At 31.4% G+C, this 22725-nt stretch overlaps 2 protein-coding genes across 2 annotated transcripts; both read left to right on the top strand.

Moving 5' to 3' along the window:
• Window positions 1-7065: 7065 nt before the first annotated feature.
• Window positions 7066-9359, top strand: LOC100101868 (probable pectate lyase 18). Its single transcript, XM_003549784.4, has 4 exons — window positions 7066-7377; window positions 7634-8380; window positions 8546-8684; window positions 8769-9359. Exons 1-4 carry the CDS (start codon window positions 7265-7267, stop codon window positions 8988-8990), a joined length of 1221 nt encoding a protein of 406 aa, XP_003549832.1. The 5' UTR covers window positions 7066-7264; the 3' UTR covers window positions 8991-9359.
• Window positions 9360-18823: 9464 nt separating this feature from the next.
• Window positions 18824-21970, top strand: LOC100807120 (BTB/POZ and TAZ domain-containing protein 1). Its single transcript, XM_003549783.5, has 4 exons — window positions 18824-19103; window positions 19187-19490; window positions 19688-20007; window positions 21495-21970. Exons 1-4 carry the CDS (start codon window positions 18868-18870, stop codon window positions 21673-21675), a joined length of 1041 nt encoding a protein of 346 aa, XP_003549831.3. The 5' UTR covers window positions 18824-18867; the 3' UTR covers window positions 21676-21970.
• Window positions 21971-22725: the final 755 nt, after the last annotated feature.

The raw sequence follows: 22725 nt of genomic DNA, 5'->3' as shown, positions 1-22725 counted from the left end.
TTTTGTTCACCATTAGCTCCACCCAAATGCCTTTCTATTCTAATTATTCGGACAATAAATGATGCTTGTTAAACCTAAATACCAATTTTGAGTCTTTTCTTATAAATGATGATGATGGTATATGTACTCCACGTTTGGATCCTTATCCCCTTTTTTCCTCACCCAAATGGAGTACGTAATTCCTATTCTGGTTGTGCATTTAAGGGTCTAGTGTCCTTCCATCGACATGTAATGACATAATAGATTAATAATGTCTTTGGGGCCGAGTTTAAAACGCAATTTATTAATTCTCTTCTAAAAAAAAATAAAGCGTCGGTAGATATTGTACCCGAAATTATATTCAATATTTGACCATATTTATTGTGCACACAAGAAATTATTGACTACTTTAGAAGTGGTAAGTTAAGTTCATGAATTCGTGTGTATTGGCGGGAGTGGGAGGGGATTGAGTCGCAATCCATTAATCAAGGAATAACTTTATGAATTTCTGACCAAAATAACAAAGAATGGGAAAACGAAAGGGGCTTTGATGTGAAGCCGCATGTGCTCTTGCATGTGCACAAGGGAGAAATTATTGTTGATATGAGAGAGACTGCCACATGGCAAGGAGCAATAAGCACCAGGTGATCGAGTGTGTATAAGTAGAGGTTGCCATGTAATTGTCACAAGTACCCTTTCTAAACCACCACTTCTTCACTCTTCAGTGGTCTTCATCCCATGCCAACTAACATGGCTGTGCTTTTAATCAAACCCTACCTTAACAACTGCTTAACAAAGACCCTCACGTTGGTTTTGTCTCTTAAATCACTTTTGATTAATCGGATTTTCATTCTTTATTTTATATATAATCAGCATGTATCTTGTATTTTTATTTCTACTCAATCCATTATTTTGGAGTAAAATAGTATTTTTAATCGCAACTTCATTTTCAAGTCAATCATTAAATTACAAACTTTATTAAAAGATCTAAAGGTTGAATTTGTGGAAAAAATGTAAATTATATTAAACCCAAAATGATACAACAATAAACGGGGCATACCCCACAGTTAGAGAAAATCAAAAGTTTTCCTAATACAAGAAGACCTATATCAAGATGTTAAAACAAATGTAACAGGTGCGCTTATCTATACAAAAGAAACTTAATCTTGCTAATAATCTCTATTACAGAAAATTGATAATCTTCAAAAATCAGTTTGTTCCTAGACATCCAGATGCAGTAGACTGTACTTGCTATAACCAGACAACGAAATTTTCCTTGAGCACCTGATGTAGATCTACCCCTAATTAAAGAGTCAGTAATGCGTTGCAAAGAAGTGAAACATATGTGGAAATGAGCCAAATCAAGAATGTGAACCCAAACTTGAAGAGATTTCCTGCAAGAAAAAACAAATGAGCATTTGACTCAGTCTCATTTGAACATAAAGGACAGAGGGAACCCTTGTTCAAAAAAGCAGCTTTGTCAAGAATAAACAACCATAGAATGAAAAACATTTTAGGAGGGATTGTTGAGTTCCATATAACAGAACACCAAGGCTTGACACTTCTAACGTATTCATACACTTTACCAACAAATAATTATTCATTGGTGCTCCAAGATTAAATCCTCTAAGGATTGAATTTGTGAATATGTGTTTTGATGTTGGATTTTTTCTTATTCCCTTTTCCACCCACATCCTATGAATCAACGATTTCCCTTTTTCTTTTTTCCTCTTTATATCCATGAGCGACGGCTGGGATCGCTAAAAACGACAAGCGTATCACTCTTGAAGAACAAAATCCACAAACGTCACAACGCATAACACATTTAGAAACAGACACTGAAGTCATCAGCGAGGACCTATGGGGTAGGGCCAAGTGTCCACTGCGTTTTCGTTTTTCAAAACGACAAAGCATCGGTCCCGTGTGTCGTCGTAAGAGGTTTTTGTGGTGCCACGTCAGCATTGTATACGGTATTCGTGTGAAATTTCAGCGAGGTTTGCGGTTGGGAAATTTTAATATAACAGGAGAGAGAATCAAAGCATAAAAGAAAAGAAAAGAAAAGGGGGAGAGGGGGATATGCTTGGGCCTACAAAAAGCCTCACGAGTTTGATTTTTGAGTGCAAAGCATGTGCTTGTGTCACCAATGGTGTAATTTTAGACCCTGTTTAATTACTCGCACATATTGAGAAAAAAACAAAACAAGACAACAATTAAGCTTAAAAAATATTAGGATTGTTTCTGTTTCGTGCGTGAGGAAGACAGAATCCCATACTCACATTGCCAAACAACTTAAATTCACGTTGCCAAATAAAGTTCTTGCATTAATATTTAGTACTATCTTTTGATTAATTGAAAGTATTGTCTTCAATGTTACGGAAGAAGAAAGTATTATCCTAATTCCTAAGTGTTAGAGTAATAAGTACGGCATAATTTCCAATTAAAATGAAACTACGGCAACTTTTTCGTTCCAATCCTCTTAAATAAATGACAAAAAAGACAAAAAAAATATATTTCCTACACCTTCGTTAATGCTCCACATTTTAGTCATGCAAAGGATTTACATATATAGAGAGATAGATGAACCAGCAGGGATGGGGTAAACTTGGAAGTTTTGGTTGTTGAGATGAGTGATTCATGACGTCTAGGATGGTAAAAATTAAGAGCATTGCTAGACGGTACGAGTAAGCATGAAATGCAAGTGTTTAAAATTGATTGGTTAATAAATAAATAAAAGATAAAAAGTGAGAAGTATTTGTGACGGAAATCATGGTCAAATAATGTTATAACACACTTTGTGGATATTCATCTAGTTCTAGCTAGCATTTCGATTCGTCTAGTCTTGTCTCGTACCACTGCTATGGTGGCACGCTGCTACCAACCTCTCGGCGACGCTCCAGTCACCACTCTTCTAGAGACAGGTTTTATGAAAGGAGGGTGGCTTCATATGAAAATTGTGTACTAAAATTAATTTAAATGTCATTAATAATGATGTACTATAAACCACATGAGACAATGGTGCATCCTAGCCATAGTCCTAAAATTAATCCAATTCAAACAGGGACCGATTGTAACTTTCCCTGTACCAAAATAAAAGTTTGTTTAATTTTTTTCTTCCTTTTTACTAACTCAATTAAACGCAATTGTTTTCCCTTGTCACGCAAGCAAAGCAGGAGTACTTCGGGACCCCATATAATCCAAGGATATCATTGAGCAAGCAATTATAAGTTAGCTAGAGTAAAAAACTTCTCTCCTGTCGTTTTAGGCATCTCTATCTTATTATCAATTTAGATTCTTACAATTTCTCAAGTCGAAAGCATCTTAACTAGTATTGTTTTTCTTTTTATGGGAACCTATCTAATATCTATATACCTATATGCTTAACAGCAAGCATGTGTGGGCAATATGATTAGATGAAAAGTTCAATATCAAACCAAAAAAAAAGAAGCTATGGGCTGTAATCCACGCCTTGATTAAAGCTCTTTCGGTGTCGGTGTATGTTTTCATCATTGTATCAATTTACCTGCGTACATTTCCTCTTCAAGTGTATATTAATTCATTAATGTTCCTGCATATGGATATTAATTAATAACCAGTTATGTGATATATTAGTATTGTCATAAAAAAGAACAAATTATATAAATATCTCTCAAGTTTGGATATATTACATGCACTTTTTTTTCTTCTTAAAATGCCTTTTTTATGCACCCCTGATGAAATCTGTTAATTAACGTTGTTTTGTTTGTGAAAGGTTGGAATTACCCTTTATAGTTTTGAAACTCTTCATTTCGTTGCTCCATCACATGTTTTAAAACCTCCAAAATATGTTTTACTAGGATTTGAGTTCCCTCTCTAGTTTGATGGTCACCATCTTCGTTTGCTAGGATTTCAACGATCACTGCATGTGTTTATTTGGGTTAAAAGTAGATTTTTTCACTAGTTTGAGTTTTATAATATTCGTCTGCTAGGATTATCTTCTCTTTTGGGTTCCACGATGGTGTTCGGCTTCTGCATTGGCTTCGACGATTGTGTTTAGCCGATGGTTCGAGTTGGTTGGTGTTTGTTTGCTTGTGGTTCAACCTGAACTGTGCACGATTGAAAGTTTGAATTTGTTAAGGTGTGTGTTTCATGCTTGTATTTAAACCCTAGAGTTTAGTTTTTTAATTTGGTTAATGTGATTTAAGTGGATTTTATTAGTGTTGTGGACCACTGTTATTGTTATTGTTTGAGACAATTATTGTTGTTGGGAACCACGGTTGCTGTTTGAGACAACTGTTGTTGTATTTAAACCCTATGTGTTACTAATAATAATTTTTCTATAAGGCAACAAATTCTGAAGCCATAATAGCTGTTGGAACTGAACCAACAAATTCTAGTGTTCCTCTAACCCAATAATTTGGAGTTACCTTTCAGGTATTCTTAAATCATTTCTAGTGTTCCTCTAACCAAGTTGTAAATTATTTGCAAACTAACCCAATTTTTAATTTCACTGACAAGAATCACAAACAAATATGTAGGGGGCGAGTCAGTCATCCAACCAAGAAGGCAATAATAACATAGTTGAAGGTTCAAAGAAGAGAAAAAGATAAAAACAAAGAGCCAAAAGACTTAATAGGAATTAGAATATGATTTGATATATTGTAATATTAGTTTATGGGAAGACTCTTTTTTTAAGTATAAACTTGTCTTTTGCCAAACAACTTCATGTGTAGGGGTTGTTTTATGAAAAACAAGCCTATTGTTACTAGATACTAAATAGGGCTTTGATTTTTAATTTTTTGGGATAACTTTATTTTGAAGATACACAATAGTAGGTCAATTGAGAGCGTGATTTATTTATGATTGCTTTTATTATTATGTTACGAATGAAATTGATACAAATAAAATACTTTCTTATGAATTGAATGTCTTTGTCCAATAGTTTAATTTTATGATTAGTTATGAATTGATTCTTAGTATTTTGAATATAACGTGAAGAATAAGAAAGAAGAATGATTTGTGTAACTATTGAATCTTAACTTTGAGAATGAGAATGAATAATGAGAGAAATGAAAATATAAAACTACATTTACATTGAAATAATTCATTTTAAACATTACTAGGTCATACTAACTAATATCATTAATAGAAACTCACTTAGTAACAACCTAAAATAAACAGTATAACATCAATTCATTTTAAACAACCACCTAAAAATACTAATTACAACTAAAATAGCAATAACAGTTACAATTAACACAATGAATGTTGCAAGATTTCCTTTCAACCATTCACAATTTCCTTGTAAATCTAACAACTCTGTCTCCATTTGTGCAAATTCTCGTTTCATGCATTCCATATTCATCTTCATGTCTTCCATACCTGTCTTCATGCATTCCATCTACATCTTTAACTTATCATAATCATCTTCAAAAAAATATTTCAACCCAATCAAACCTATTACAACCTATGGCCTTACACGCATAAAATAAACGATTCGTATTGGATACGGTTCTGCTACATTTTATTTCCATTAGTGAATCACACACAATACTTTATTTGGTGTTTCACAAATACCACACCCCCATTAACACTGTCAGAAGATGCAACCCTTAACTGAAATATTTTGTCGAACACCCTACAAGCAACAAACAAAAACCAAAAACCAAAAACTGTAAAACAAAAACACAATGATATAATATTCTAAATTTGATAAACAATGAACAACACCACCAACAACAACACCCAACATCACAAAACAACACTCAACAACCCACAATAAAAACCTTTAACCCAAAAAACACACAAAATAGATACAAAAAGGAAACAAAAAAAATGTACCTAACTGTGAAACAAACTGTTAGACGGATATGAAGAAATCGCTTTAGCTAACAGGAATCAAACAAAAACCAACAAAGACATGAAAAATCCCTAAAATATATGATTTAAACTGTTGGTAGGGAGAAGACATGGATATTTTTGTCATAAAAATTCTCTTAAAGGATCATGTGACTATTCTGGGTAAACGAATTAACACCATTAGTGGAGAAGAAAAGATACTAGTGTAATTGGAATCTCTCAAAATAATGAGTGTTTGTGTAAGAATTAAATACGGAAGAGATGCGCATGTAACATGTCCAAACTTAGGGGGGGTGTTTATTTAATTTACTCTAGAAAAAAAAACAAAGAAGGATAAATTAGACACTCTTTATGAGGAAAACAAACAATTTAATAATTATTAACTACAGATAAAAATAATTATTTATTTTTTATCCACCGTCCTTTTGTGTTTCGTTCTCTTCTCCTATCGTTTTACAATGTATTGTTAATTAATGAGCTTCTCTAATATCCTAATTGAAATTAAGAACGCAGGATATGGATATCAAGCTCAAGATTTTCCAAGATGCGTGTTTAATTAAAGTAATATATGGACCCATGGGAGCAAGTAAGTCAATATCTTCCACCCGGTACCGTTTCAATTTTTCACGATCTCACTCGTTTATAGGAAACAAAAGTCAAAATGCAAAGAATTTGCTGCCTAGATGTACCAAAAACGGGATGAAGAGTTTATTTTTCACAGCCAATTATATTTACATAGTTAACTGAAGTAGTGCTGAGTACTTCATTACATCACATGATCCCTGCTTTTTAGGTGGCTTTTTAACTTTCACCAGGCCCGTTGAATAACCCAATTTAATCAAAGTGCCCATTACTTGTTACGCCATGCCTCCTTAATTTGATTATTCTCAACGCTTATGCAAATTAAAGTGGCAAGAGAAGTAATGAACTTTTCTAAGAACATCATCTCTAGTTGGGACCATTATGGTATCAGGTATCCCACTATTAAAGAAACGGAGGCAGTAAACTTTAATCTAGATCCAGTTTCTACTCAACTCTCATGCGGTAATTAACCCAATGTTAAAAGTTAAAACCAACAACAGTGTAATGAAAAGAAAAAGGAAAACGCTAACATAAGAAAGAAAATCATTTAATGAGTGAGAGTAAGTGAGAGTTACGTAGTACATTATTAAATAAGCAGGGGAGATGTAGTAAAAGAAGGTAACATTTGATTAATTGTCGTGCAGTTAGCACATTCCTCTTTGTTATATTTACAAGAGTGTTCGTAGCTTCCCCCATCATTTGGGGCTTGCTTAACGGACAAAACTGCCCAACTGCTATCCCGTAAAACCAGAAATCACGAAGCACTTGGGTCCTACATGTTCAGTTTAATCATGCCATTTAGCCCGGCTTTAATTCCTTTATAAACACCCTCCAGCTACGTACTTTCCTCACACAACACAAATCAAACATGGCCACCACTTTTCTCTCTCTCCTCTTCCTCCTCTTCTCTCTCCTCACCCCGACCCTCATTTCCTCTTCCCCTGTCCAAGACCCTGAATTTGTGGCCCAAGAAGTTCACAGGTAAACCCACATTCTCTTTTCTCAAACCTACTTGTACAACACACATCTTAATGCAATGTCTAACACAACTCATTTTCTAGTTGAAATTTATTTATTAAATGTCACAATATTTGTTAAAGAATGTGTTAGTAGCACATTAGGTGTATTTTTTTCTTTACCAAAAAATACAACTTTTTTGTGGACTTTGGGTGTATAAGCATGAGACACATTAATGAAATTAATGTTTTTTTTTGTGTATTTTTTTTATTTGGTGCAGGAAAATCAATGCTTCTGTAGCTAGAAGGAATTTGGGGTACTTGTCCTGCGCAACAGGGAACCCCATTGATGATTGCTGGAGGTGCGACCCAAACTGGGAGAAGAACCGCCAGAGGCTAGCGGATTGTGCGATTGGTTTCGGCAAAAACGCCATCGGAGGAAAGAACGGAAAAATCTACGTGGTGACAGATTCCGGCGACGACGATCCGGTAACCCCCAAGCCGGGAACTCTCCGTTATGCAGTTATTCAAGACGAGCCTCTCTGGATCATCTTCGCAAGAGACATGGTGATCAAGCTGAAGGAAGAGCTGATCATGAACTCATTCAAAACCATTGATGGAAGAGGTGCTAGCGTGCACATTGCGGGTGGTCCATGCATAACGATACAGTATGTAACAAACGTTATAATCCATGGGATTAACATTCATGATTGTAAGCAAGGTGGGAATGCTATGGTGCGGGACTCACCACGGCACTACGGGTGGAGGACCATATCGGACGGTGATGGCGTGTCGATCTTTGGAGGGAGTCACGTATGGGTTGACCATTGCTCTTTGTCTAACTGCAATGATGGGTTGATCGATGCCATTCATGGGTCTACTGGGATTACCATCTCCAACAATTACATGACTCACCATGACAAGGTCATGCTTTTGGGCCACAGTGATTCCTACACTCAGGACAAGAGCATGCAGGTCACTATTGCTTTCAACCACTTTGGTGAAGGCCTAGTTCAAAGAATGCCAAGGTAAAGTAAAGTTAAAATCTTGGTCCCATTTTCCAAAATTGCTTTACTTGTGAAAATTGAGAAAAATAAAAGGGAGGGAAAATAGTCAAAGAGAAAAAGCTATTACTATGTGGGGGCCACTAGAGATGAAAATTGAGAAAAAAAATATGTTGGTGATGAGTGCAGGTGTAGGCATGGATATTTTCATGTGGTGAACAATGACTATACCCACTGGGAAATGTATGCCATCGGGGGAAGTGCTAATCCTACCATCAATAGCCAAGGAAACAGGTTTGTTGCACCCGATGACAGATTCAGCAAAGAGGTAAATAATTGAGTAATAAATTTAGTAAATTAAAGTGTTTTTATTATTATAATGAAATAATATTATTTATGTGAAATTGTGCAGGTGACAAAGCATGAGGATGCACCAGAGAGTGAATGGAAAGGATGGAATTGGAGGTCAGAAGGGGACTTGTTGGTAAACGGTGCGTTTTTCACGGCATCGGGGGCTGGAGCCTCCTCTAGCTATGCAAGAGCATCTAGCTTGAGTGCAAGGCCATCTTCATTGGTGGGGTCCATAACCACTGGTGCGGGTGCACTCAGCTGTAGGAAGGGTTCCCGCTGCTGATTATGACCCCTCCATTAATTCCAAACCAAAATTATCAAAAGGGAGGGAAGGGGAAACAGAATGACCCTATTAAATTAACTATGGTCATTTCTTTATAGTTAGGATGTATACTTTCCTATCATTTCCTTCCTGCATTCTTTTCTTTAGTTTTTTTTTTTTTTTTACCATTGTTTTCCACTATTTGTCTTCTTTTTTTTTTCTTTAGCTTTTTTACTTTTGGGTTTCTTCTATGGTCTACTTTTGTCTGATTACAACCTCCGCTGTAAACCTCATAGAACCAAATTTGTGAATCTGGTCTGTGAGAAAGCAAGTGCAGAAGAGTTGATATATATATATATATATGATGATTTTACATGTTTCTATGTTGAATATTGAACTCTCTCTCTTTCTCTTTCTCTTTCTCTATCACTTTCTCTCTGTGGTACCGACACATGCGCAGACACACAAGTGCAGAGTGTTGACTAAGACCAGAAAACTAAAAAAAGTGAAGGGAAGTGCATTTAAAAGAAAATATTCTAATCCCACCAATCAAGCTAAAATGATAGGTGTATTAGCGGAGCAATCCAAAAAGTTCAACGACCGATATAACTGTTAACTAATCGACAAAACAAGGTACAACTACAAACTCAGTAGAATACCATTTGCTGTGTAGGTAGTACTGGTTAAGTTCAATAATGATACTACGTATCTTGGTGAGAATATTTCTTTTTATTATTAGAAAAACAAGGCTTCATTGTGAATAAAATTTTCAATAATTTAGAACTAATAGAAAATGAGGAAAAAAAGAGTTCAGAAGGAAGAATTAAGAATTTCATGGAAAAAGAAATCTAAGATGAAAATGAGAAGTAAATATGAACAAATAATGTAGAAATTTATATGATAGCTTGTGGTTTTCACATTCTTAGGCACGTTCTCGGTGTTGGACGTGGAACTAAATATGAACTCTAAGGTGAAAATGAGGGAAAATTTGTGTTATTAATGTATATTTTTTTAATTAATTACAAACGTGTTTTTCTCTACAATTTCGTTTCTCCACATTATGTAGTTTTCAAATAGAAACTTAAAGTTATATTCTATGTATTTAGCTTTCTTTTTGTTATTATTACTCCCTCAAACTAATTTTCATTCTTTCCATAAAAGATCCGTAGAAAGAATTAAAAGGAGTGAGCGGGATGTAAAAGCTACCTAACAATAACATATGACCATAGTGGAAAGTAGATTTATGTGAGGACACTGGACACTTTATATACTTTAATCATTTTTTTACCAAGATAAATATTTATCTTTCAACCAGCAAGCAGGTGAAGCGTGAATGTAGAACATTAATAATTAATAATTTGAAGGGGAAAAAAAAAGTGACCCAATCCTCGATGGTTACAACTCCCTTCCATGAGTTTGGGGGAGTAGATGGGTAAACCAGCCACCCCAGATTCAACTTTGAGCTGAGAGCAGGTGGGTGTGGAGGAAAAAAGATAAAAATGCACATGGGTTGAGCCTCTTAATTAAGTGGAACTTCTTTTCATCGAAGTATTTGATGTATATGTGATTGTGGGTGGATATACTTAAATTAGGGGTTTGGCTTTAATATTACCTTTTTTTAAGAAAACAAAACATTCTTTTGAATATATTATTGCTGTGAGATTTATTGGACACATTTCATGATTTTTTTAGTTTTACTTAAATTTTGTCTTATTTAAATGTTGTATATATATAAACTATTTAACAGATAATACACTTCTTAAATAATTTCTTATATTTTATTTTTATTATTTAAACAAGTCTTTAAAAATTAGAAATTTGTGATATTTAACAAATAAAAACACAGTTAAATTTTTAAAAAAATATAAGAAGTATTGAAAAAAAAATAAAAATAAGAGCTTTTTTTTTGTACAGACAATAAGAGCTTGTTTAAATCTACTTCTACATTTGTAACAAAAAAATCTACTTCTATATTATAGTCAACTTGATTTATTGAAGTTTTTTTTTTCTTATAGGGTTTAGTTTTGCTACCTAAGACCGTAACCATATTTACGGACCAACCCAATTGCATCTAGTTCAGGGTCAACCCAATTGCATCCCAGACCAATAAACCAAAAATGGTATAAAAAAGAAGAAGAAAGAAAGACCAATCAGCGAAAGCCCAACTTGATCCATATTATTAATGTAACCCATAATCATTCGTCCCTCAATTTTTGTCTCTAGTGATTTTTTGTCTCTCAAACTTGTTAATCATATTTAGTTCCTCAACTTTTTATTTGTTCCTCAACTTGTCTCTCTTCTTTTTTTTTCAATTGTTACAAATCAATCCGTTTATCACTTTTTGTCAACTCAACTTTTATATTCTCATTTCCGTTTTCCAAATTTGGATGAATTGAATCTATTAAATTATTCTAATATACCTTTTTGTTCGATTTTTTTTTTAAAAGGCCAGAATAATATATATATATATATATATATATATATATATATATATATATATATATATATATATATATATATAAACAGCCTCACTTTAGCACAAGAGGTGCCAAAGCAAAACCGACATACAGAACGTTTACAAAGTTGCAGCTCTTGGTCCTGAGATTAAGCATTACAAAAGCAAGTAAAGCTCTTGTTCGATATTTGTTAATTAAAATATTCTATATCAAATTAAAAATTTGAAACTTTTCCACCTTGAAAACCTTAACCTCATTCTACATTTGTTTTAAAGTGGACTGCATTTGTAACTTCTGAACCTTTAAAATCGTTTTGTATCACAAACTCCTAATCATTGGAATAAAAAATGATTTGTTTGAGAATTTTATATATAATTTTTTTTGGAATGATTAAAATTAAGCGATTAAAAAAATTATATAAAAAAAAACATACCTAAATCATATTAGAAGTAGAGGTGGCAAAAAGAACTGATCAGCCTCATTTCACCATCAACCCACAAAAAATTGACCAACTCGTCTTGTCTCACATTTTATAATATATGGATTCAAAGTGACGACTTACCTTATTTTTTGTCAAAATTAACATATCAAAATAATAATAATAATAATAAATGTATTTTAGTTAAATTTATCTTTTATAAATAATAAATACTTGTTAAAGAAATTTGTATATGCATAAAATATCAAAATAAATATTAATATTTTAATAAAAAACGGGTTGATAGGTTGTCCCATCCCACTTTTCTCTTAAACTCATTTTTGAAAAACCAAAGTGGGACATGTTGAAATATATTTTTAAATTTTTATATGAGTAAATAAAGAAAACTATAATAATATATACACCGTTAATTTTTTTTATACTCAAGTAATAAAATTGGTATTTTTCGAAATATGACCCAAGCCCAATTGTCAACTGTGGGCAGCGGCTATTGTTTCTTGCATTTCCACTATTACATCTTACACTTTTCATTATATTTAGAAAATTTTATTTCGAAATATAATTTTACATTTTAGAATGGACATTCCAAAAATACAAGGAGAAGTGTAGATACAATAATAAAAATGCAGGAAACAAATGTCGTGGGTAGCTATTGTCTTGGAAAAAAAGACTACCAATAGCAAGCAAATGTACTGGATCCCTCTGCGAGTGCAAAAGAAAATCTGGGCCTGGGCCCATCACCATCCATCACTGATCTTCTGAAATACTTTTCTTTCGCCTTTTCATAACTCACAGACATTGCTGTATGCCTTTACTATGTCAAATATGCTGACAGCCACATGTATTATAGATTATAGACTTAGTTTTAGTATCCTGCAAGAAACGAGGGCATACAAATTGTTTTTTCACTGCATTATAAATGTCATATTAATAATTCATAATACATGTGAATAAACATGAGAATTATATTTATTTAGATATGTATTGTAAGCATTATAAACATGTTCACATTACTGTTTTTAATTGTTTAAGCACGTTCTCTTATTTTATTCAGGATCACATCAATTGGAATTATAGAACAGAAATGATATAGAAGATTTTTCCCCTCAATGAAATTCAACGTATCATCCAATACTATTTAACATTTATAAAAATTAAATTAAAAAATATTATTTTATTTTACAAAGCTCGATTTTATATGAGTAAATTGAAGATAACTTTATAATAGAAAAATAAATATATGTATATTTAAAAAACAACAACAAATAAGATCATAAGAAATCACAAAAATGAGACAGACATGATTACTTGATGAAACAACTAAGATAATAAGAAATCATCAAGTTTTAGCAAAAAAAACTTGATGAAAAAAATGTGTGGTTTAATTTATTTGAATATTTTTGTTAACGTGTAACACGCGGTGGCTGCGTGGAAGGAAGCAAAAAACTCATGCAATATCAAATTAAAAGGCATAAAAGGACAAGTTAACGTCGAAGTTTTTAACTCGCAGCAACAGAAGTAATGTCTGTGATCTGAGTAGGTTCACTTGACTTCTCTGATATGCTTTACGTGCATCGACGAATCCTCTCTTGATAGGAGAAGAAGAAATAGAATATAAATATTTAAATTAAAATTGTTTAGAAGATAAAAAAAGAAAAAAATTACAATAAAATATAATTTTGCCCTTAAACATAAAAATAACTAAATAAATTCTAGTATTTTTTTTTAAAATCCGAAGATGAAAAGGAACAAAGATAATACTTGTCTAGTTATTCTTCTTTTTGCGTTTGAAAAAATATTTGTATCAAATTTTATATTCATATGATAATAATTTTAATCTTTATTTTTATACCCGTTGAATATCTATAATGTATACTTACTACACCATCCTTAAATGTAAAGCCTGAAAAAAAATTCTAAAATTTTAGGTAAAATTTATATCCAATATTTTGGGTAATGTAATTTATCAAATCTCATTTTATTTCTTTTATTAACTATTGTATTATTTATCAAAATTTATAGTTAATTATTTTTAATGTTTCACTATCAACATATAAAAAGACAAATTATATACCGCAAAAATTTACACAATTCTTAAAAAAAATTGCGTATTATATTTTATATGTACTAGGGTGTATTTGGTAGGAATAAAAAATAGAAGAAAATAGGCTGAATAGAAATAGAGAAAAGAGAAATAAAAATAATAAAAAAAATAAGAAATAAAGTAAAAATAAGAATGTTTGGTTTAAGACAAATTAAAAAGAAAATCATTCCATGCTTCTACCGTGAGCCATGAATTGGCTACTATTCTTTTCCTATGACTTTTGTGGAGAAAATAAAAAGATGTGAGATTCATATCTTTTTAATTTTCTCCCTACTTATTTTTATTATCTATTAAAAATATTTCATTTTTCATATTTATTTATTAAGGGTGTGCGGGTGTTATTATTCTCTTATGAGATATGTTTAATTCTTATGGCTAAAAAATATCTTTCTTTTATTTTGACCGTGAGAAATCTGACAATAAATTAAGTGTTGAACTAAATTTTATTAATTTTACAAGTAAGAAAACTCTATTTAAACTATTAAAACTATAGGAATTAAAATTACTTGTTTGATAAATTATAGGAAAAACACAATTACGAAAAAAAAAATCATTTCAATAATACATCCAACAACAACTTAATTTAAAGAAGCATATTAAAAGTTCATATATGAACTTGAAAAAAAAAGCAAAAAGGAAATAAGTAACCAATTCTTGTAAAAAAGAAAAAAAGGGAAATAATTAATCAATTAAATTGAAGCATTGTTTTTGGCGTCTTGTACCTAAAAGTGCATATATGATAACCTCTAACTTATAACAATATTTTGAGAGGTGGACCCTAGACAACGAATAAGAAGCTGCAACGTGGGGGATTTTTCTTCCCTTATGAGTTGGAATGGATGAGAACGTGTTACTCCCTCGTTTCCTATTAATTTAAGATTCAAATTTAAAATAGTATCTAATATTATTTTATAAGATTTAATTTATAATATTTTTATATTAATTATTTTTAGATTATAAATATTTTACATTAAAAAAGTATATAATATATTGATAAGTAATTAGAAGACAAAAGAATATTAAGATAATGATAATTTTAAAAAATATAAATTTAAAATAAATTTATTCATATCAATTAAATTAATTATTTTTATTAATTTTAATACATTAAGTATCTTTTTTTGTGAAATGATAAATTAAACAACGGACAAAGTATTCCCCCCCCCTTTAAAAGTCCATCTTTTCAATTAAACAACGCATCTTATTCAGCATTAATGGCTAGAGGCAATTTTTTATCAGGCAATTGTCAAGCACCAGGTGCTTAAATAAGTACATGTACTTGTAACTTGGTGTGAGTCCTTAAGGTATAAAACAAAAAAGATTATGTAATAATTTAAGTTGATCTAATGATGAGAGATTAAAACAACATGAATAAAGTCATAGATTCAGATCTTAATAGATGGTAACGTAAAACACAAATCCCAATAGATGATTAGGTGAGAGTCTTTAATGTTATTTCGTCTTTTATTTAAAACTGTGTTATGGCTTATGTAATTTGTATTTTATTTTCTCACGGTTTTTGGAATTTTTCTTAGGAGGTATTCTTCTTTAATTAAAACAAAATTGAAGCTAAGTGTGATTATTGTAAAAAAATTATATAAATAAAATATCTATAATGCTAAAATATAGGAACGTGAGATTACTAGTGAGGCTGATTTAGATTCGAAAAATAAGTTAAAAAGAAAATATGAGTAATGTGTGATATTTAACAATTCCAAAAAACAGTTATCACACTAGAGATAGATGATGGTATCCATAAAACCGGTTAATATTTTATTGGCTAAAATATATTTTCATTTTTTTATTTTATCAAAGACATAACTTTTAGTTTACTTATTTTTTAATTAAGATATTTTATTTATCATTTTTAAAAAGTTTGTGATTTTAGTCCTTCATTTTTTAATCGAGACATTTTGTCTCTTATTTTTTTAAAAAATCTATAATTTTAGTCTTGTGGTCAATTTCAATTATTGATTTATGTATTTTTTATAAATATACATGTCTATTTATTATTCACATGATAAATATTATTTTAAAATTAGTTAATTACTAATAAGACTAAGTTATTTAAAAAATAATTAAAAAAGTACATAGACAAGCCTGAAATTTAAAAATGAGACTAAAATCGTAAATTTTTAAAAAAATTCAAAACAAAATATCTTAATTAAAAATTAAAAAAACTAAAATTATAAAATTTTACAAAATGAGAAATAAAATATCTCAATTAAAAAATAAAAAAAATCAAATCAAATTTTAATAAACAAGAGATGAAAATTAAATTTTAACCTATTGTATATTAATAACATGATAAGAAAATATAAATGATCTAAGATGAGAGAAAATTAAATAAAGATGATAAGAAATATAAATAATGCTATATTGTTTAATTAAAGATAGAGTAAAAAGAGAAAAATCATTGTTAAAAATAAAGCTTAAATATTTATCCTTTCATTGTTCAATTATTATTTTTTTCTTGGTTGAATTTTTGGGCCCTTGATTGATACTCCTACCATGTTATTTCTCTGACTCATTTGGAAAGGGTGAGTTTAAGGAATGAGATGGTTTATCCTATCCATTAGCATAAGCAGTCCCTATGAGCTGAGTTGGTTTAATGGTTTATCCATTCCACGTCAAATCATCACAATACAATCCACCTAATCCCCTTTTTGTTGCACCAATCCATGTGTGTATCCATAGCGGAAACCGTTACACTTTTTATATTTTTTTATACTAGGATCCACTTGGCAATTAAAAAATTTAATAAATCTTTTTTTATATTAAAATCTGTAATTGTAATAAGAACAATTTGAAAATATAATAAGAATACTTATAATAATATTTTTTTATAGAAATTAGTTTAAATTATATTGACTTGTCTGTTAAGAATATTTGATAACATTATTTTTTTAAATTATTTATATTACCAACAAAAATTAAGTCTAGTGGAAGAAATTAGTGGTGAATTAATTTTGAATTATTGTTAAGAAAGGTGTTTGTATTTAATATTTGAATTAATCAGATTGTCTTTAAATAAAGATATTATTTATATTTATCTATTTTTTCATATAACAAGAAAAAAATTGACAATGATTAATTGCTATTTTTTACAACTTTTAATTTCAATAATAATTAAAACTTAACTTTCACATTTATAAACTCACAGTATTCAATACGATTCGGGACAATGATTTTTAACACTCGTATTTAATTTCCAAACTTTTTATTCATTTATATTTGATTGTTTGCATTTTTTTTATATTTTATTAATATGTAAACTAAAAACAGAGAAAAAAAATAAGTCCTTGGTCCATATTATAATGGATTAGATCCCTTAACTAAGTATCGAACTTGAATCTTATGAATAATAAAAAAAAGAAAACGAAGTTGGAATGGAAGAATTATACTGAAAATAGTATAAGTCCGTGGATATTTAATCCCAATAACATGTTAAAAAATTAATGATCTTCTCTTCTTTTCCTTTTTTCCCCTCATTTATTTATTTTTAAAATATAAATTCAATGTATTTATTAAAAAAAGTCCCTCAAGTGTAAGTTTTATAATACTAATTAAATATAATATATAAAATTATATCATATTATCATCGTCATTATAAATATTTTTTTATTAGAATATATTTATGTTCATTTTTTTATATTTCAATTTTTTAATTATATATATAACTAAAAAAAATTAGCCTTTTAGAAATACTCAAATGTATATAAGATTAAAAAGTAAAATAAATAAATAAGTAAATATTTTTTTTCCGAAAGAAAATAAATATATTAATTGAAGGGCCAATAGTCGTCTCGTTTTTTTTTTAGAAAACCAATAACTCTCTCCTTAATACACACATCAATGAAGATATTTGCAAAACAACATTGACAAACCACTAAAAATTGTCTGATATGAAAATTTTCAATCTTTTCGTCTTTCAATCAAAAAGCCTATCATGATTCATGAATTAATTGGCACGATACTGCGATAGTAATGGATGGATTTTCATTCTGCTAAATAAATATCTTCTTCACAGTATTAACCTACAGCATTTCTAACATTATTTTTTTCAATGGAGTGAAATTTGTTTTGTACCATTTGAAAATTTTGTCACAAAACTTTATTTTTTTAGAAACTTACTATAAAAAGAAACAAGATGTGTTATAATATAAAAAGAAACAAAGTATATTATTATAATATAATAGAATCCATTCTCTTTCTTTATGAGATTTTTTAAATTATCTTTAAAGATTTTACAATACTTACTCTAAAACTATTTATTTTATTTATCCAGTAGTGGTATTTTTCGTTTCCATTCTCATCTTCAAATTTCTATTTAAAGATCGCAATCCAGAGCGTGAAGAATAAAAAAAAAAAAGATTGATTGAATTTATATTTTATGAATAAACAAAATGTGATTAAAAAGAAAAAAAATATTATTTTAATAATTTTTTTGACAAAAAATAGTAGAGAAAACGTACACTCAATTTCCAACAACGCTCGTATGGCTAATCATGTACTGTATAAATATGATTAATTTTGTTTCAATTACGCAAGTAATTAATCACGCAAAAATGACTAACTATTATTAGACATTTCAATAATTTTGTAACATGGTTAATCACTTGTAAAATAAAATTAATGACTATTAAAATATTTCAATAAGCTTATGATATTATTAACTAGAAAGTGAAAGACAGGGAGACAAAAAAGAAGGTAATATTGACTAGTGTGAGCGGTGGACGGTGGGCAATAATGGCGCGTGTGAATAAAATGAGACAGCAATGCGGCACGTGGTTCATTGCTCAAACAAAAGTTTCCGTGTTTTGCAACTATATATACTTTACATTCATCCCCCATGTCTGCTTCTTTCGTTCTATAATTCTTCATTGCTCTCAATTATCAATGGCTCCCCAAACCATTTCCATTCTCAACCTCTTACCAGAACCTGATGTCTTCATTCACACTTCCCATGGAACACGCATTCCAGCCCACGCACCCATTCTGGCTTCTATGTCCCCGGTTCTGGAGAACTTGATAGATCGCCCACGTAAGCATCGGAGCTCCGAGAGAATAATCCAAATCCACGGCGTCCCCTGCGACGCTGTCACCGCCTTCGTCCGATTCCTCTACTCCTCCAGGTCAGTATCTGCACAATCAATTGGTACTATATTCATTCGAATTTTCGGCGAATGTGAAATGACCGAGGTGCCCCCCGCTGCAGGTGTACGGAGGAAGAGATTGACCAGTACGGGATGCACCTCCTTGCATTGTCCCACGTGTACATGGTGCAGCAACTGAAACAGAGGTGCATCAAGGGTTTGACCCACCGTTTGACGACGGAGAGCGTCGTCGACGTGCTGCAACTCGCGCGTCTCTGCGACGCGCCGGATCTCCACCTCCGCTGCATGAAGCTCCTCGCCAAGAATTTCAAGGCGGTGGAAGCAACCGAGGGATGGAAGTTCCTCGTGAAACACGACCCCTGGCTCGAACTCGACATTCTCCGCTTCATCGACGAACACGAAACAGTAATTAACTAATCAACACAATCAATTAATTAATTTTCAAACTGAGTGAATTTTTCTTAGTCCAAGATCAGAGATTAATTTTGTTTGCTCGCGATGCATGATGGTCGCTGATCAAGTTTTGCAAACATTACCAAATTGAGTGAAATTAATTATAATTAAACTGTAGTAGTATTGCTTATTTATTGATTGTTTGACAGAGGAAAAAGAAATCGAGGAGGTATAGGATGGAACAGGGGATATACGCGGAGCTGAGCGAGGCGATGGAGTGTTTGGAACACATATGCTATGAGGGGTGCACCCACGTTGGACCGTACGATGCGGAGGTGAAGAGGGAGAGGACGCCGTGTGGGAGATTCGCCACGTGCCAGGGTCTTCAGGTTCTGATCCGCCACTTTGCCACGTGCGAGAAGAAGGTTCGCGGTGGCTGCGTGCGGTGCAAGAGAATGTGGCAGCTCTTTCGACTCCATTCCTATGTTTGTCACGACACCGATTCCTCCTGCAAGGTTCCCTTTTGCAGGTAATTTTCATTTTTAAATTGAAATTAAAATACACACTCGTGTGACTTGTGACTTTCTTTGCTGTTTGCGCGTATAATATTAGTAATAAATTGTTTGCGCGTATAATATTAGAAACTCCCCACCTTTTCATTTTGGTTCGAATTAAACAAACTAATTCATTCCATGCACACAAAATTAGTTTTACATGACCAGTTTTATTTGTTTAATAGCAGGACCATGACGAAAATTAGCTTTGATGCACCTTTTTAATTTCTGTGATGAGTTTATGTTTTTTTGAGCTGTGCCACCGCAGAAAGTTCTACTTATTATTTTGATAAGGAGTTATAGTCCATGATTAGTTGGGATATTGCTGTTTAGTCTCAAAGGAATTGGATTTTTTAGCAGAGGGGAGCATAAATCGTTTTCATTTGAGAAATAATATAATCTGGTTGTGATATTATATCTGATTCCCTTGCCCGGTTACTTAATTATTAAATCTAGGGTATGATTCAAAAAAAGAAATTATTAGATTTGGGGTCCCATCATAAATTGTTTCATGTTCATCAACGAATTAGTTTTCGTGTTCTCTACCCTGTTCTTGATATTTTTCAGGGCTATGTATAGTTGGCCGGCTCGTGTCTTTATTCAATTGGTTCACCAACTCATCATTTATCACTCTGCCATTCTTCACCACCACCAGCTAGTGCCTAGTCAATTCCTAGTCACGGCTTTTTTACATTTCATATACCAAATTCACTTATGCGATCCATAAATTCCATAAGACTAACGTGGTGTATAGTTATTAGATCTACCTCCCCTTGGAGGATCATGTGTCAAAACATGCCAAACATATATCAGTGCATGGGACCCCTACGAAATAAAATATCCGTGGTTGGTGATATATTTCTACTTTCTTCATTATAGAAAGAAAAAAAAAAAGCCTACTAAGCTATTAACATAAATTTGACCTTTTTTTTCCACCTAACATATTCTTTAACACATTATTTATCATTGATTAAAATTTAATGAAAACTATAAAATTATGAAAAAGACTCATTAAGTAGAATACAAAATCCACCAAAATTTATAATTTCCAACAGATTTCAACCAAAGAGAGTATTATAAAATATGTTCGTAGTATTTTTCTTTTATCAATCATCCCTCTAATTGATTGCTAGATTTACAATACAAACCAACGAACATTACTTACTCATCAAATCAAAACATTAACAAATGCTAATATTCTCATGCTTATCTCAAAAATCATTTTTTTATTCATGTATGAAACTTTTCGAACCAAATTGCATTGCTCTTATCTTAAATTAACAAGTTGAAGTTGTCTAATATAACGTCCATTTTCAGCTGGTGGTGCACCCCAAAGCCCATGTCGCTGTCCTTGTTTTCTTCTAATCCTTTGATGATTGTCTTGTCTTATCTTTTTTGAAAATTGCTCAATGTCTCACTGTGGGTTAAGAATTAACATTGCTTTTTTGGGTGAATGTGACAGGCAATTTCAATTGAGAATGCAGCAAGAGAAAAGGAAAGATGATGCTAAGTGGAAACTACTAGCGAGGAAGGTGGCCTCAGCCAAAGTCATGTCTTCATTGTCACTGCCAAAGAGGAAGCGAGATGAAGAAACAAGAGTGACGATGGACAATCCCGGGATTAGAAGTTTTAAATTACTATGAATATTCTTATAAATAATGATGTATAGGACAGTGTGTTCCGTGTTAGATACTTGATAGAGCAGTTTCTATAGGGAGAGAGTATTCTGCTTGCCGGTTTGTTCTGTGTAAAAGCAGGGTTTTTGATGGTGTGAACTTCTTGTACTTGGCTCTTTTACTTGAGAAAATGGCAAATTGAGTGGTACCTTGTAAGTTGTAACGGTAAATTTTGTTTGTTTGAACCTCATTTTGCGTTGTCTGAGCATTTGAGAATATTGTAAAGCTAGTGTTCAATTTGATGAATTATTTGTGTAGAATATTCAAATATTCATTTTAAATAGTTATATTTATACTTGGAATGGTAGAACAACTTGAGTGATTGTTTATTTTTATTATGTCATCTCATATTTTCTGCAATTAGAAATCAGAGGTAACTAAAAAACCAGACACATCATTAGAAGGTCTTGAATATTGAGGAGAAAAACATGATTGACTAAAAAATTAGATTAAAAGGTTTTGAATATTTGAGTTTTTGTTGAGGAAAAAAACATGATTGACTAAAAAATTAGAGATTCCGTGTTAAAGGTCTCCAATTTGAGTTTGGTAGAAAAAAAATATGATTGAAAAATAAATATCATTAAAGGTGATTGATTATGATAAAAATTAATCATTAATAAATTAGTAAATATTTTGTATTAATATCATTATTATAAAAAAATTTAAAGATTTGATCATGATTTAATTATTGCAAATGTTGGGGAACATATATATATATATATATGTTGGTTGTAACTTGTAAGAGAACTGAATACTAGTAGTATCTAAAAGGAAGAACAGAATAGTGTGAATGATGATTACAGTCCTTAATTTTGAAGCCAAAACAATAGGTAATGGCCTGCATATTAGTCCCACAATGGCACAGACTGACACACATTGGTCCTACGAAATAGCCAAAGAGGGGATCATTTGTAAAGCAAAAGGAAGCCATTGGGGCGTTAGTGATGTTCTTCAGGAACCCATTTACCAAGCAACTCGACATTTGCTTTAGTATGTAGCACAGGCCGTTGTCCTAGA

This window comes from Glycine max, chromosome 17 (assembly GCF_000004515.6).
Source record: "Glycine max cultivar Williams 82 chromosome 17, Glycine_max_v4.0, whole genome shotgun sequence".
Taxonomy (NCBI): domain Eukaryota; kingdom Viridiplantae; phylum Streptophyta; class Magnoliopsida; order Fabales; family Fabaceae; genus Glycine; species Glycine max.
Note: the sequence above shows the minus strand (reverse complement) of the source record. Positions and strands in the feature narration are given on the sequence as shown.